The 17,826-nt window shown below is 41.5% G+C and overlaps 1 protein-coding gene across 1 annotated transcript in view; it reads right to left on the bottom strand.

Moving 5' to 3' along the window:
- Positions 1-3,872: 3,872 nt before the first annotated feature.
- Positions 3,873-17,826, bottom strand: part of SGCA (sarcoglycan alpha) — a 210,861-nt gene continuing 196,907 nt past the window's right edge. Inside the window, exon 10 of the mRNA XM_078645240.1 lies at positions 3,873-6,332. Within this exon, the coding sequence (XP_078501366.1) occupies positions 6,329-6,332 (4 nt within the window). The 3' untranslated portion in view covers positions 3,873-6,328. The remainder of the gene's footprint in view (positions 6,333-17,826) is intronic.

Genomic DNA, 17,826 nt, shown 5'->3' on the forward strand with positions numbered 1-17,826 from the left:
TCCCAAAAACACACCTGCTAGGATCCAGCTGCGCAATATGAGAAAACCATAAAAACATCTCCTTCTCGACAGCTGTACTAACGATTATCACACCAATGAAGACAACCACAATTTTCCAACTCTGACAAAGCCTTCTTTCAAAGGCTGAGATCGTTACAGCTTTTTTTGCCTTCTGTAACACCTTCCCTAACCAACTTGATATCTTGAGAGTCTTAAAATCTAACTTCTTACCCTGACCAACCTTGACTGGTAAGTCTACGTGATATGTGATAATTATTTCTCATATACTCTATGTGTAGCTATTTTAGCATTCAGTCTTTATCATCAACACAAATCTATATAGCCACCCCATCTATAATGCCATTCTCATATACCCACTTTTAAAGGCATGTCTGTTAGAAGGCAGTGAATGTTTACAGTAAACATATTAAATTTTTCTCTAGGTTCTTGGGTTCTTTATTCTTTATTTGATTTGAAATGCGCAACACGATCAATTCACACCACGTGTTATGAGAATGGTGAAATACATTTAACACATCAGTCTCAAAGATGGAACAGGATCTTGGATCGAGAAATTAGCGCTCGATAGAGACATGTTGGGATATTGAAATGAGTAATACAAGGTGAGGGTTTCTGTGCCAAGAGAATGGGGGTTGTCTCAGTAGAGTATGCATCTGTATTATAGGTTTCTTTCAATATATTTAGTGCTTTTTTGAAGGTTCACTGGCTGAGAGCCATTGACCATGATGGGAACAAGGTGTTCTTAAGGAGCATTGTACATTTCTCACTCTTTCCCCATGCTTTATTCTTCTGTTTTTGTGAATGTTGGTTAGGTTGGTGTTGAAACCGCAATTGTCTCATTCTAATTAGATCAGATTGTTCTCCAGTATTCTCAAGTAAATTTCCATTTCTCCATAGTAGGCTCAGTCGAGTGCAAGTAGTTTTTCTTCTTTCTTCAGCAGGCTCTATATGTTTATATGTCTCATCCCCAGGCTTATGCCACAGTTTTACATTTTCTATGGCAGATTTCCACTTTTAGACAGCATGTTCTTCATATTTTAAAACCTTTTCTCCCAGCTTTTATGGGTCCATTGTTTATGCTGCGTTTTTTAAGATGTCACGCCTGGTTTCTGCAGACATTTGCCATGTCCATCTTCAGGTTCTCCATGTTTTACATGCGTGTGCTATGCTCCTATCTATGTGAAGCTGGTTCTCTACTTTGGTAGTAAAGTATGGCTCCCAAATTTTCCCAGGCAGAATATTGTGTCTCTGGAGCAGTGTCCCCAGGTTTCTGTGAAAAGGTATGTTGGTATGCCCATTGCCTAGTTTCTATAGCAGGTTCTGCTGGCTTGTGCATACAGGTGCCCTCCCTTTGTTTGTGCCGCAGATCCTCCTGTCATACACACCAGATTATTCATGTACATCATGTTTTCTTCTTTTATATAATTGATTCACCGGGCCTGCATTTCTAAAATAATGATGGGCGGAATGCTTGAATTAATCTTAGGCACTGGTAGTTACTCTGGGTGGAGACTCAGTCTGATGGCACACCTAGTATCGGGGTCCACTTTGAATGTACTGCAGCCCACTGGTCATTATTTATAAAAAAAGATTGCAAAAGGGGTTGGACTGGAACAAAAACGAGGCCCTGGCACCAAATAAATAGTGGCCCTAGTTGCGAATCCGATAGCTTAAAAAGTGTCTCACTTTTGTAAATGAGGCCAGGTTTGAACTTGTAAAGACACACCATCTAGGTATTTTTCAATGTATGGGATACTGCTAGTATTTGTGTTTGCTGTAGGCAGTGCTTGTGGTAATACCAGGGAAATCAACCGTAAAACCTACTGGCCCACCTAGCCATAAAACAAGCCCACAAACTGATAAGAAACTGGCCCATACACTATTCTGTCAGAATAGCCTGTCGAGCATTACCTGCTTGCCCCATAGGCCAATCCACCCCTAATTGCAGGTCTTCTGAGAAGTGATGGTGAGATAACAGACCTGTTGAGAAGTGTTTGAAAGTATTGTACCGACTCTGAAATCCTCCGAAAAGCATTGTATTCAGTCAGAAATCCGAAGACAGCCCTCCTGGTAGAGTAATGCAACTTTTGTAAAGTGAGGCTTTCTTTACTTCAGCTGAGGGAGATCCTGATACCAGGAAAGCTTTGAGCGGTGGTTGCCACATGGTCTCTAGAGGTGTCGTAGGATTGTCTGGGTGTTACAGTCAGGGCTTATGGGTTCTGGAGGGACACAGTAGATTTCTCTGGCCGAGTCTCTCCATTATTCTTGTTTTGACTCACTTTCTGTTGCTGTTGGTTTTGGTTCTGACCTAGCTTGCTTTGCTGCAATACAAATGGTTGGGTTGAATGTTGGTTTTTGTGTTTGCACAAGGGTTGGCTTCTTTACCACCTAGGAATAGTGGTTAATTGTGTGACTTAAAGCAGTGGTGGGTGCTCTGCACCAGCGTGCATGAGTGAAGAGCAGTTCTGCTTATTGCCTCCTATGTAATTGCAGGCTGTGTCACTGTTGGTGTGCTGGATGCACCTGCATGGATGTTAGTCTGTGATCATGGCCTACAAAAGTTGCTGAAGCACTTGGTGGCTTTGATGCTCCGAATGGATGGCATAGGATGCCACAGTGAGGTGAGAGAGGTGCTCTCCAGATGCTTCTCAGTGTGTCTCTGGTTGCAGTTCCCATGTATAATGGGAACAGCCTTATGCTGGGGAGAGGTGAGAGTGGGCCATATCTATGCTGGGCTAAATTGTGAGCACCGTCTTATCCGCAATACGGGCCATATTCTGTTCTAGCTAATATTTCTGGCGCTGGACGTCTGCAACCCCTTACAAGAATGGGCTTCCTGTCATTGTTGTGGAATCTGGAGCAGGTAGCTGTGCCTGCAAGCATGGGGCAGGAGCTGGAACCCTAATCTTTTGCAACCCATGCCTTTTTTCCTGTTGACTCTCTTTTAAGAAAAGGTGCTAAATGGGTGGTTATATAGGGGAGCGAGGGCAGATTCCATGTCCCATACTTGGCAGTATTCTGTGACCAAAAAGAGGTAGGATGTTTCATGTTTTAATACCATGTATCAGCAAAATGATACCATCACTGGAAATGACATCACTCAATGCCTGGTCTGATGATCAGGCGTTACATACCTTAGAATCTGAGTAAGGATAAATGTCCATTTGGCTTATTTGCCAGCATGTATAATGAGATGTAGATGTTATGACACTGCAGGAGTGAAACTTGTCCTCACAGAGGAGGACTTTAGAACTGCTGTTTAAGCTCTTCTACTCTTGCATCCGGATGCTGGAAACTGAATATACACACCAGAGCCTGTAAAATACGATTACATCATCACCATCCTGATGGAACTCCACTGGCTCCCCATGCCGTCCCACACCATCTGCAGGACCAACCTCATCATTTTTTAAGACTTCACAAGCTCCATCCCATCTGTTTAGCTGATAAGCTCACTGTCTCTGGTGGCTCTTGGTACACCCGCAGCCAGGACAAAATCAGACTGGAGATAAAGAAGTATAAAAAGGAAAACAAGAAAGAAGAATGCCTTTTACATCTATGCATCCATGATCTGATACACCATCCCCATATCCTTTAGGATGGCCTAACCCTGCTCCATTTCAGAAAAGAGTTGAGGACAAACCTTTTTAAAGAACACTGCATCATGATGCAGCAACCATCCACAAACTAGCTACCTCTCCAATAACTTGTTGACGTTATCACTACCATTGAATCGGTACACTGTACAAATACCACATACATACATTATATTCATGGGTGATCTCTGTGCACTCTTTCTCATGAAAAATACCTGTGTGCACCAGCAACTGAAGCAGCAGGAAAGGCACGCATTTCAGAACAAAACATGTTTATTAGCGACTTGGTAATTCTCTTTATGCTCCATGGATCTGAACATTTTCTTTTAACAGGTTTAATCCACAAAGAAGTGAGGTAACTCAGTGAAATCGGTAGACTAGTAGCATCCTCCTAAATCAATATTATTTGTACTCATGTTGTCAGTGAGTGCATAATAGCATGGGCGCAACATCGTCCTATACAAATATTATTATGGCTACCAACAAATCATAAACATAAGCATGTGCAGTATCTACTGTACTAAAGTCCACAAATATGTACCTTGACAATACCATATTTTCAAAGTATACAGATGTGAAATTAAGAATAGCAAATCTATATCCATACATATATGTGAGTGTGTATATATATATATATATATATATATATATATATATATATGTGCAGCATAAACTCCTTCCTTGAAAAGAGATAACAGAGACCCAGGGGAAACTTTTGGAAGCTTTATCTGCAGATAATGGCGGATGCATTTCTGGCTGTTGTTGTGCCGTCTTCAGCGCCCGAAGCTTCCACAGGATAATGTCACTCAGCTGTAGGTTCCGCCTCTCTTTAAGACCCGAGGTATCGAGTCTGCACCTCCCCCAATTGCGTTGGTATCAGCACACCTGTGCAGCATCCCGCGTGGTGGGAAAGACTACATGTCCCAGAGTCCCTTGTAGGTGGACTTAGGAAATTGGTGCGGTGGGGGTGGAAAAACCGTGGGTTCCCTTGTGCGTGAGTGCGGGATTGAAGCAGAGTGAGTCCGTGAAACAAAACAAAATGTGATGCTCTGTTTGGCAGCTTACATGTCCACAATAGAGCCTCCTCAGCTCCCCTATGACGCCTCAGCCTCCAATTGCAGAAGTCCATTGAACAGGGGCGACGAGGACAATGCCTGCAGCCCAAAACGAGGTTGGAATAACCTCGCAACTGCCGGTTTTCTTCCTGCGCTCAGGGGCGGGTGAAGGACCAACCAAATCGCTTTGGTACGACGAGAAGCTGAGAACAGCACAAGCCTGTGATGTCCTAACCCAAGGTGAGGCGGGGTACTCTGCGGTGGCGTCTCAGGCTGACGCGTGAATATGTGCAGCATAAACTCCTTCCTTGAAAAGAGATAACAGAGACCCAGGGGAAACTTTTGGAAGCTTTATTTGCAGATAATGGCGGATGCATTTCTGGCTGTTGTTGTGCCGTCTTCAGCGCCCGAAGCTTCCACAGGATAATGTCACTCAGCTGTAGGTTCCGCCTCTCTTTAAGACCCGAGGTATCGAGTCTGCACCTCCCCCAATTGCGTTGGTATCAGCACACCTGTGCAGCATCCCGCGTGGTGGGAAAGACTACATGTCCCAGAGTCCCTTGTAGGTGGACTTAGGAAATTGGTGCGGTGGGGGTGGAAAAACCGTGGGTTCCCTTGTGCGTGAGTGCGGGATTGAAGCAGAGTGAGTCCGTGAAACAAAACAAAATGTGATGCTCTGTTTGGCAGCTTACATGTCCACAATAGAGCCTCCTCAGCTCCCCATATACTATTTACTTATTTAGTTAGGTTGACAATATTTTGGCTAGCAGTATGTGGCTAGAGTATTTTTGTAGGACTATATTTCTATATTTATGTCCAAAATATTGTGGCCTATAACCTGCAGTAAACTCAGAGTGTCACAAGGGGGATCTCTTTTGGACTTTTTCTTCTCTTTTTTGTTGTTTATACTGGCACCAAACCTTACTTTTGATTAGATTATAAGGGGCTGCAGGGGTCTGGACTGGAGACTTTATCTTTAAAGACCTTATGAATATCTGAGGCTGTCTCTATTCTGACGCCTGGTTTAGCTCTGAGTTGTGGTTTAAAACCTGTTGGGATCTGTGGGTTGTTGATAAAGAGAACCCCCCCCCCCACACACACACACACCCTCTGCTGAAAGTATAAGCCTAGTTGGTTTAGAGCCACCTGAAGGTGAAGATAGGGACTCAGGTTCTCAGTATAAGAGCGGGTATAGTGTCTTAGTGGCCATGGGAGGTTAACAGAGAATGTGATTGACAGGTTACCACTGGTCCCCTGCAGCAGATGTATATCAAGTTTTGTCTGTAGAAAGAAGAATACATAGAAGAGATAGTACTCTGTCTACACATGCTGGCACACGTTTTTATTTGACCTCAAAAACACCCCTACATGTTATTTCCATTTATTGCCCTCAAAGACCCCACCTGGAAATATTCTCTCCCACATCCCTTTTTTGAGTGCTGAAGCACCACACTCCCTCCCTCCCTTCTACTCTTGAAGCACCAGAGTCCCTCCCTTCAGCAGCCTCATTAAAAGCCTTCCCTACTCTTCACTCTATGCCCAACCATTTCCCCATTCTTTCAGTAGATGCTCCACTCCGGCAGTGGATGGTGAATTTTGCATGTTCTCCTTCTGGATACTCTGTGAAAGGAGCTTCTCCATTATTTTGATCTAGCCTCACCTGGAAACAAGAGACAGATATTAAAAGTGAGAACACAAATACTACAAACATGGTATCAGTGGAAGTCACATGCTATTGTTGTAGGCCACACATATGTTCTTGGTAGGAACACACCATACAAGAGCCCCTAGGGATCATTCAATGTAACAGAATCGCCCAGGGGAAGCAGGACAACACTGGATCTTTGGAATCCTCATTCTCTAGGTGTGGGTCAATGATTCCATCACTAACAAACACAAGCAAAGTTGGGATGTCATGGAAGTCTTATGTGAGGCTTTTACTCCAAACCCTGTTTGTTGCATTCAGCATTTAGCAGTTCTAAATGTGACGCTGCATTTTCAACCGCCTGGCCAAGAACTGTAGATATTGGGTTAGTCGTGATTAGACAGGCCACTCATTTAATTGATTCTCCAGTAGCAGCCATCAAAAAACAGTCAAGGTCAAACTCCTATGGTGGGATAAAAGTTTACACCAGATACAAAATACCACAAAGCCCCCACTGTCTATAAAATTCAACATGTAGCTGGAGATATTGTTTATAAAAATGTCTTTAATACATCCCTTGATTGACTGAACAATTAAAATGATGCTGTGTTAAGTCCAGAAGTCCTCTTGGTCATACAGTTCAAAAGTTATGATCGCCAAACAAATTATTCACAAAGGCAGGAACTTCGTCCTATTACACGAAGTTGCACAATAGTAAACTATGACCAGACTATTTGCAACGGCCTGGCTTTGCGTCTTTATAGAATTAAGAAACCATATTTTCTAAGCTGGATCTAAGATTGCTACAAGTTACAACTTCTTGAAAGATCTCAATAAATCACTGCTTTCAATACATGTGGGGTTATTCTAATGAAAGAGGTAAAGCACAGCTAGATGGAGTATTCTATGAGGCCACCAGGAATGTCATCTGCCGAATGTCAATGATTTTATTTTCAGCGATGACAGTCTGTTCAAGTTCTCACAGAAGGAGTACAACCAGACCCTCAAAACATGTGCTTCAAGCTGTGCAAGATTACAAGCTCATCTTGAATGTCAAGATTTGTGGCTTCTAAAGGTATGCTTTCTCTGACAAAGATTCAGCTCCTCTTCAGGAAAAACTGCAGCACTGAGGAAAACCCTTACATCAAGAGATGCTAGTAAAGTGTGTTTATTTTGGTGGATGGCCAGGTATTGCAAGTGGTACAATAGAGTGAATCCTATTCTTAGCCTAAGCTACATGGCAAGTGTTGCGTTTGTTAAAGGGCAACAGTTGTCATCAACAAGCAAAGCCAATGTGATGCATGACCCGAATTAGATATTTGCAGTTTGAGGGCATAACAGACACGGCCCTCCTTTCAATTGTCAGGTATTGAGAGACCTTCCATTGCCACATAAACTTCCAACACCACAGGATCACTCCACTGTGCTACGGAGAGTGGAAATGGTTGCAAGATCCACATGAACTTTAAAGAAGACCATCTAACAAGCAAAATTAGATAACATGCCTATTCAACCGGCAATAAATCAAGTCCTACCTACAGCACAACTGGAAGATGCATTGCATTACTTACCCCATTGTAAGAAACATACACATGTTTAGCTAGCTGAAAAGGATATGTCAGAGTGGGTATGGGCAGAGGGTTCAATGAAGAATGAAGGCAAGGGAGAAATAACAAAAGGGGAAGAAGAAGCAGTGGCAAGTAGATATGAAGGCAAATGGGTGCTTGTCTCAAGTTCATATGATGAAGTGAGACTCCGGCCACGAGACTTGTTCAGCTCAATGTAACCACCAGAAAAGGGTTCATGTTGATAATTTAGAATAAAGCAAACACAAGGAGATGATGGATGGAGTGCTGAAACCTTACAGACGCTCACCCCCAGTTACAGATCTGGGTTGAATCCATCAGCGTTCTTTTAGCTCACTTTGCCACCCCAGTTCAGACCCAGCTATATGCAAATCAGTCTTGACCCTGTGCCTCATGGGAACAGTCTAGCCCGATCTGCCAAGCCAGGTCTTCCCTGAACTGGAAACAAGCATCCTGGGACATGGTTCAGGGTAACACCCCTCATCAGCCAGGCTAGCTTGAATCCAGTGGCAAAGAGAGCAAGAGACCCACGTTCGGGCATACCCTGCCAACTTAGGGTGAACAAAGCAAACACAAGGAGATAATGGATGGAGCGCTGAAACTTTTCAGACACTCACCCTCAGTCACAGATCTGGGTAGAGTCCATCTTTGTTCTTTAGCTCACTTCACCACCTCAGTTAAGACCCGTGACTGGGGGCGGTTGTCTGAAAAGTTTCAGCGCTCCGTCCATCATCTCCTTGTGTTTGCAATGATCTAGAATAACCACAAATAATCTAATTGCAAACGATATACACAATTGCAATGCCCCATGGAATTTGAGCAAGAGTACAGTTGCACATTAAGTGAAAAGTCAAAAACTATATATACTGCTGCTCGTGAGAGTCTGCTTCTATACAGTTGCATGCACAGAAAGTCATAATGACTGTTTAGGCAAATGTAGAATGCTGGGAGACAGGACAAACATTGGAGTATCCTAAGGTGCCTTGGCTTCAGATGTACTTTTTTCGTAAGAAAATTAGAGATGGTGTGTTGGGCATCTAAACAAAAGAGCAGCATGGCCCTGCAGTTAGCCAGCAGTTAAGGAGGGTACTAGACATCACTTCCTGTGATTAGGAGGCAACAAGAAGAAGAGTGTGGAGGGTGTATAGATCACAACAGCATGATGGGCGCAGAGTCTCTGTTGATCATGATAAAGCACTCTTTGAGGGCCACAACTAGATGGCATCGAAATAAAGAAAAACGTACGAAAAATGCATTTTTTTTACTAATAGAAAAGGAGCAGTCAAGCAGCACCAAAACTTAGTTTTTCCTGGAGTGCTGAACATCTTTGAACACTCCCTAGGTGAGAGGTCAGCTCTACCATGTACCAAGAAACCTTGAGGTGCTGCAGCACTTTATAAAACCCAATTTGAATATAAAGTTAAAAAAAGGTCCCGAGTTACAGAGGGCATTCTTAATCAAGTTTCAGATAAGATTTATTCGACCTAATTTGTAGTTTCACAGTAGTTAGGGAAGGTATTCACTAGAAGCATTCTGGAGTACCTCACAGAATGGGTAGAGGAGGAGAAAATTCTCCCTATCGAACAAGCGGGTTTCAGGAAAAAAGACTGCACATTGAATAACATACTATGCTGAAACTCATAGTGGAAATGTACATCTTAATTTGAGTGGTTAATGTCTTTGTGGCATTCATAGATTAGTCAACGCCTTTTGATAGGGTAGACCGGCCAACACATTGGAAAAAACAAAAGAAGCTAGATATGAATGGCACTCTCTTCTCACTAATAACAGTCCTTTACTCCTCTACATGGTGCCAGCTGTTATTAGGGGATGATCAAGGACTATTGTTCCTCTAAGGCTTGCTTGCATGCAAATGGGCTATGTGCCTTTTATAAGGCAATAGGCCATAGACATTTTATACAGTTGCTCTCTGTTTTCAACGTGAAAGTCCCCCCAACTCTATTATACACTTTAGAATCTATTAATTTGACAAAATGGGACTGTCTAGAGAAAACGGGAGTACAAAACTTACGTAAAATGTGTCATTTTAATTGGTTTGTTTCGACCCCAGCAATGAGGTTGGAATTTGGTTTCACAAACTTCTATCTGCAAGGATTAGCCAGCATGATTTGGTGGAGCTGTCAGCTTAAAATAGTGAAAGAAATTCCATGCATGAGGGGTTTAATGAATTGTGAAGAATTTGGCTTAGGCTCGAGTAAATATTCTTTTCCCTGAGATTATACCTTGTCACTAAGCTATTTTGATCCTCAGAAAGATGTCTAGACCTCCATCTCTTCCTCACAATTCAAAAATCATTTATAGAGTACTGTTAGCACTATTGGTTATCTAAGAGATCTCGTGTATTGTACATTGAAGAAAAGGTTGGCGGTGTGAACTTTATCTTGCTGCCCCACGATAGCCCAGAAGAACTTGGCCTGGAATTTGGATCATGGTCTTTGTCGTTTTTTGACACTGTTTTGAATGAATTAACTTCTGTTCAATGAGCTAATGGCAAACTGATCCTCTCCTGGGAAAACAGGAAAAGATTGTAACATGTAACTTAGGGATCCAGGATCCTAATCATGTTTTGTTTGTTGTGCATTGTTATTTCAGCACCACCACCTTTTATAGCCAATGTTTTTAAAGAACAATATTAAATCTGTAGAGGGGGCACAAGAGTTTCTCCGTCATCCAAAAAATAAAGTAATTTGTACAAAAGTTAAAAAAAATGTTTTCTGCTTTATGAATCTTCATTAATCTGGATTTAGGATTGCTGTTGTGGTGGGGTGAGAACCATAATGTAGTAATTTTCGAGAAAAACAGGGAAAGATTGTAACGTGTTACTCGTGAATCAGGATCTTCATCATGTATTTTTGTTTGTCCTGCATTGTTACTTCAGCGCGACCACCCATTACAGCCAATGTTTTTAAATAACCATATTAAATTTGTAGAGGCGGCACAGGAGTTTCTCATTAATCTAATAAATTAATTAATTTTTACAATTTTTTTTAATGTTCAAAGGCTTTATGAATTTTAATTAATCTGGATTTCAGATTGCGGTTGTGGTGGAGAGAGAACTTTTTTAGCTGCTCATAAAGGAGTCATTTGCACATATGTTTAATATTTTAGGCCTTTATGTCGTTATCCAATTCGTATTCAAGTCGCTGCTACAGAAATCAGATCATGTGTACAAATATTTTATAATTCTTATGTTTATTCTTCTTTTTCTTGTAGCATGTCATTTTATTGCATGCTGTTTATTGTATTGCCATGATTTTCTGTGGACTTCTTTTGAGCTCCAAATTATAAATAAAGAATTGAATTGAATTGAATTCACAGTAATTGTTGAAAATGCTCAAGAACAGAATAGTACATTTCTTTTTCCCAATAATTTGTGTCTTTGCAGGTGAATTCCTTTTTAACCTTTCAATGGTGTCCATTGCAAAGTTGCCATTTTCTAGAGCTCCCTTTTTCTATGAATCTTCTCATTTCGAAAGTACCAAAGGACCATACTTCCTTTGAAACCACTTGAAAAGTTTCTACATCAAAGGGAGCATCAGATTTTATTTTATGCATCTAACATGTGAGACCTGTGTCTCCTCTCTTGAAGACAATGTTTTTCGCATGCCATCATCAGTCAGCATATGTCTTCATCTTTTGTTTCTGAACCAAGTCTCTCGTATGAGATGCAGTCTCATCGCTTTTTCTCTGATTGGTCCACTGAGGTATCTCAGGAACATCAGTGTCACCAGACTTTCACCGGTGGTCGAGTGAGGTGTTGAATGCTAATCTTCCAATGTAGAGTTTAACATAGTTCTTCTTTAGCGTGCTCATAAATCTTTCAACCAGTCTGTTGGCCTGCAGCAAATGAGAAGTGTACTTTTGATGCTTTATATTCAGATTCTCTAAGAAATATTTGAACTCCGGACTATTAAAAGGCAAGCCATGTCAGAATTTAGTATGGCTGGAACACTCCATGTCATAAATATGCCACACAGTCTCTCTATGACACAGTCTTGAGTGGTGGATGAGAGATCCTCAATTAATGGAAATAGCGAGTATTCATCCACAATCACCATCAGGTGATATCCATTGTTGAGTTGACCAAAAAAGTCAATGGCTATTCTCTCCCAGGCATGCTTCGTGAGTTCTGACATATTTAGGGTGTGTTGAGTAACTTTTGTAGATAGGCAGTTGCATAGAGGGCAGGCCTTTAATTCCTTCTCAACCCGCTTGTCCAGATACTGAAACCAGACTCGGTCAGAGAGCTCATTTTGTGGGAACGGTTACCCTATGTCCATTGTGGGCCACTTCAATGATTTTGCCTGCAGACTCTCCAGAATCAAGAACCTCGACCCTGGCAAAATACTCTCCCTTGAAATATGGACAGTTCATCTTTCACATGTCTATATTTTTTTATATTCACCCTCACAGGTTAGAGGTCGAGGGTGCTGGTTCCATGTGTAATTATATCTTTCATGTTTAGCATGTCACTATTGTGGCTTATGGCAGTAACAATCTAGGCTAATGAAAAGGCGGCTGATTTGTTTGATTTTACGATAAAGTTGAAATGGAGTGCTATGACCTTGAATGGGCACTCTGTAAAAGTAGTCAGCAGGGTTCTGATCCTTTCCTGGATGATGCACAATGTTACAGTTCTACTCTTGTAGCCATATTCCCCAACGTTCAATGCGAGGAGGCCTTTTGGCCATTGGATTGACAAATATTGTTAGTAAAGCTTGATTATTAGTTACCAGCATAAAAGGCTTTCCATACACGAATACATGGAAGTGTTACCACGCCCATACCACAGCTAAACTTTCTTTTTCAGGTTGTGAGTAAGCATATTCTGGTTGGGACAAACGTCTACTTGTATACCCCATTATATGTCTTCGAGCATTCAGGTGTCCGTTGTGCAAGGATAGCACCTAACCCAACTGGGTTAGCATCAACAACCTCTTTATGAAGTTTTAGATTGCAATAAGCCATTTCAGAAGCATTCTCAATGGCATGTTTGATTTTCTTAACACTTTTCTCACATTCACGTGACCACTGAAATGAAATATTATTTATCGTCAACTCTCTCAATGGAGCACTTACAGTGGCAAAGTCTTGTATATGTATCTAGAACAGTAGCAGGCCACGCCAAAATATTAACGCACCATTGAAACATCTTGTGGGGGATCAGCATTTGACAGCGCTTGTACTTTAGCAGAATCAGGTGTCATACCCCATCAGAAAAAATAGGTCCAAATAATTTGTACTTATTCATATGGAACTCACATTTTTCTGCATTCAAAGACAAGCCTGCATCAGCCAGGAAATGAAATACCTGTGTGAGAACCTTATAATACTCTTTTTGGGTAGGTCCCAATACCAATGTGGCATCATTCTAATTGAATGCATTAATGACAGGCTGTATGATACATCGAATGATGTCTTGAAAAAGGTCTGCGGCTAATGACACACCAAAGCATAGCCTTTGGTATCGAAACAGACTAACGTGTAGAAAAGGTTGTAATATACCTGCAGTTTTCTTTAAGTTCCAAATGATTTGCATCTGTGAGTTGTGTCATCATTTCAGCAATGTGTGGACCTGGGTCTCGTTCTCGTTCAATTGCCTTGTTTGGTTAACACATGTAACGCATGTCAACGCATATGTGTACCACTCCTTCACTGTTCTTTTTGGGCACTACCATGATCTGAGAAATCCATGGCGTTGGACCAGTAGAACTCTCCATGATATTATGCTTAAATAACGATTCAAGTTCTTTTTCAACAGCATCTTGTAAATGAAAAGTAATTTGTCTATGTTTCTGAGCAACAGGACGGACATCCTCATTAATATGCAACTTTACTTTCAAAATCTTAAGCTTTCTCAAATCATGATACAACAAAGGGAATTGACTTACTATTTCATGGTGAGCATTCATGTTGTGGTTCACGGAAATCAATCACATATCAGAAGCTGAGTAGACAGGCACTTGACACTTTCCTTTCAAGCACATGTATATGTGCTTGCACCTTCGTTTTCTTGTCCTTCATCATCACTACAAATGAACCTTAACTTTTTTTTTTTTTTTAAATGTCTTTATTCAAATTTCCCCCCCCCCCCTTTTTCTGTTACAACCAGTACATTTTAATCGTTACAAAGAGTTTTTTAAACCGGGTACAGATTTGTGTTTTAGAAAGTTATACGATTACAAATACTCACATTACAAATGAATAGAATATATCATGGATCATTCATTACCATCTTATAGGCTATACATATTTCGCCAATAATACCAAAGAAGCAAAGGAAACATACTTTTAACTCTTTCCACTCTTCCATTGATCAATGGGGAACCATATCCTGTCCCCCAAGGCTCTTGCCTTTCTGCCTTTTCTATCATATATTGCCCTCTCTAGATTATATGCAGATAGTAATCTTGCCATCCAGATCTGAAACGACGGTGCTGATTTCTCTTTCCAAGCTTTTGCGACAATTATCCTGAAAACTGCTGTGACCATAAATAAAAATTCTGGATGTATGATATTTTCTCCTAAACTTATGCCCAATATTATCAATTCGTCGGTTAGTTTAGTTTATATTCCCAGCGACTTTTCCAAAAACTCCTCTATTGCCAATTTTAAGGTGTAAAGTTGCGGACATTGTGCAAACATGTGTGTGATATTAGCACCTGTTGAATTGCATCGTGGGCATGTTATTCCGGTGAGTCCCCCCCATTGGGTATTCTGGCAGGCGTGTGATATAATGAATACACTGTTTTATAGTGTTGGGTTTGAAGTGTGGCTGAGCACAAAATGGTTCGACCAAGGTCTAAGGAGGTTTGTAAATCTTCTGGGCGGGCTCTTACTTGTTCACTCCATTTATTACTGAATTTCTCTCTATCATCTGTTTTGTAGACCTGTAGCTCTGCGTACAACTGCCTAATTGAACACGAAAAGCTGCTTCCCAGATAGTCCATTATCCTGCAGTTTGTCATTCCCCCTATTCCCCCAACTTTTGTGTGAAAATAGCTCCTCACTTGTAAAAATTTAAAGAAGCTATTCCCAACTATTTTATACCTGTGCTGTACGTCTTGGAACATTAAGAATCCTCCTCCTGAGTCCATTAAATCCCCCAATTTCTTGATCCCTTTTTCATCCCACTCTTTCATAGCTGTGTCTTTAAAAATTTCTGGTGGAAGGTCGTTATTTACATAGAGCCTCAAATATCTGTTGTACCTTCCCAATCCCAATTTTTTCTTTATTGCCCTCCAAACTTTATATATTGCACTCAGAGTCTTAAATCTTGTGTGTTTGAAGTATGCATAGTCCACAGTTGTAACTAAGGCGTTCTCTGCCGCCTTTCCCAAAAGTGCTTCATAAACATTCGCTGGACCCCTTCTATCCTCCTGTTGAACACTTCCACCTAATAACTCTTTAGAATATTGTAGAGCTGTTGCCCAATAGTAAAACTTAAAATCAGGTGCCCCCCAACCTCCCCTCTCTCGTGGTAATGTCAAAAAACGGTATGCTCTACGTGTCTTCCCCTGTGCCCAAATTAGTTTATTTACTGTTGATTCTATTCTGTTGAACCATATGCCTTCAATGAATAATGGGATCGCTCTGAATAGGTATAGAAACTTCGGAAAAGTAACCATTTTAATAAAATTAATACGCCCCATAAGAGTCAGGTGTAGGTTATTAACCCTCTCCATATTGCTTTTAACCTTTCCTATCAGGGGTTCCAAGTTTATCTCCACTAGCTTTTCTAAGTCTGCAGTCACCCTAACCCCCAAATATTTTGTGTCTGAAACTACTCTTGCATCTGCAAATGTAGTGTATCTGTTCTGTACTACTTGTGTTTTTCCCCTGTTTATTAGGTACCCAGACACCTCACCAAATTTCCTTGCCTCTTGTTCTATTTCAATCAATGATTCCTCTGGTGTCGGCGTTATAACAGCCACATCATCTGCATAGGCAAATAATTTATACTCTTTCTCATGCAGTGTAACTGGGGTAATCCTCCTATTTTGTGTGAGCCTTCTTAAGTAGGGATCTAGATATATCGCAAATAATAAGGGTGAAGCTGGGCATCCCTGCCTAGTCCCCCTTCTGATCTGTACCGCATTAGAATAGGATCTATTGATACGTATCCTAGCACTAGGGTGTTTGTAGAGTGCCTGTATTGCGGTTATATATCCTCTACCTAAACCAGCCCACTCCATAGCTTTCCATAAGTATGCCCAAGAGACCCTGTCAAAGGCCTTCTCGGCATCCAGAAAAATAGCCGCGACAGGGTCTCCTGCGACCTCTACTGCGTCCAGAATAGTGATCAACTGTCTAGTGTGTTCCGTAGTTCCTTTGCCAGGTATGAAGCCATGTTGTGTAGGGGAGACCACTCTTTCTATTACCTTGCTCAGTCTATTGGCCAATGCTTTGGAGAATATTTTTGCATCAGCGTTGAGCAGTGTGATCGGCCTGTAAGAGCCTGGTTCGGTGGGGGGCTTATCTTTTTTCAGGATCACTATTATATCCGCGCCCGCCCAAGACTGAGGGACTATTCTACCCCCTTGCGCCAAGCAGCAGATTGCCCATATATCCTTAGCTAGCACATCCCAAAAAGTTTTATAAAATTCTACCGGGATCTGATCTTGGCCAGTTGCTTTACCGGATGGTAAGCTGAATATCGCATCTCTTATCTCCTGGACTGTTAGTTGTGTGTCTAACTTGTCCCTTTCTTCCGTATTCAACCCATCCTGTGTACTTTGCATGAGGTATTCCAAACTTTCCGCCTCTATCCTTTCGTTATTTATATCTTGTCCATATAGCGCCTCATAAAACTTTCTGAATACCTCCTGTATCTCCTCCACTTTCTTGACAATTATGCCAGTACAGTCCTTAATTTCTTTAATCTCACCCGCTGCTAGCGTTTGCCTGGTTCTAACTGCGAGCAAGTGTCCAGCCCTCTCATTAAATTCATAACATTTCTCCTTATTTGCTAGGTACTTCCTTGCTGTTTTCTGTGCCAGAGTAACCCCCGTTTCTGATTTCTGCACTTCTATCGTCACTAGGATCTGATCAATGGGGTCTTGCCTGCCTATTGCATCTAATAGCATTTTTTCCAAGCCCATCAGAGTTCTGATATCCTCTTCCACCTTCTCCTTTTCCTTTTTACTTCTTGCTAGAGTGTAGCTTAGTGTCTCTCCCCTCACTCCTGCTTTAAAGCTGTCCCACACCATGTCTGCTGAAGCTGAATACCTATTCATATCCCAAAATTGGGTTATCCACTCTTGCATTCTTATGATGTACTCCTCCTCCTTCAACAGACCTCTCTCAAACGTCCATGTCGAATTTATTCTTTCTGTCTTTTGGGACACTGCTAACCTTAAAACCAGCTGGTTGTGATCTGCCATTATTCTGGGGAGACATTCTATTTTAGCACTGCTAACTAGTGAGCTAGAGATAAAGAAATAGTCCAGTCTGGCTACTGTTTGATGTGGCGCTGAATAAAAAGTGATGCCTGAACCTAGAGGGTTAAATTCCAGCCACATGTCCACCAGTGCATTATGATGAGCAAGGTTTTGTACTGCCTTGTACACCTTCTTTTTCCTCCCTTGATATCCCCCCCCCTACCTATTAAACCGTTCAATCCATTAATATTAAAATCCCCGCAACAGATCACAGGCTCTGGCCACAATGCTAATTCGCTATCAATGAATTCAAATAATTCAGGTTCATCTTCATTTGAACCATACAACGAGGACAGTGTACATCTTCCTGCGGCAGTTTCTATGTCTAGCATTACCCATCTCCCTTCATGATCCTCTTTTTTCTTTTTAATTTTAACAACACCTTTTCTGGCCAGAACTGCTACTCCCTTGTTTCTCCCCTCCTGTCCTGTACTAGCAAGAACCTCAAGGCCCATCTGATCA

This window comes from Lissotriton helveticus, chromosome 5_1 (genome assembly GCF_964261635.1).
Source record: "Lissotriton helveticus chromosome 5_1, aLisHel1.1, whole genome shotgun sequence".
Taxonomy (NCBI): domain Eukaryota; kingdom Metazoa; phylum Chordata; class Amphibia; order Caudata; family Salamandridae; genus Lissotriton; species Lissotriton helveticus.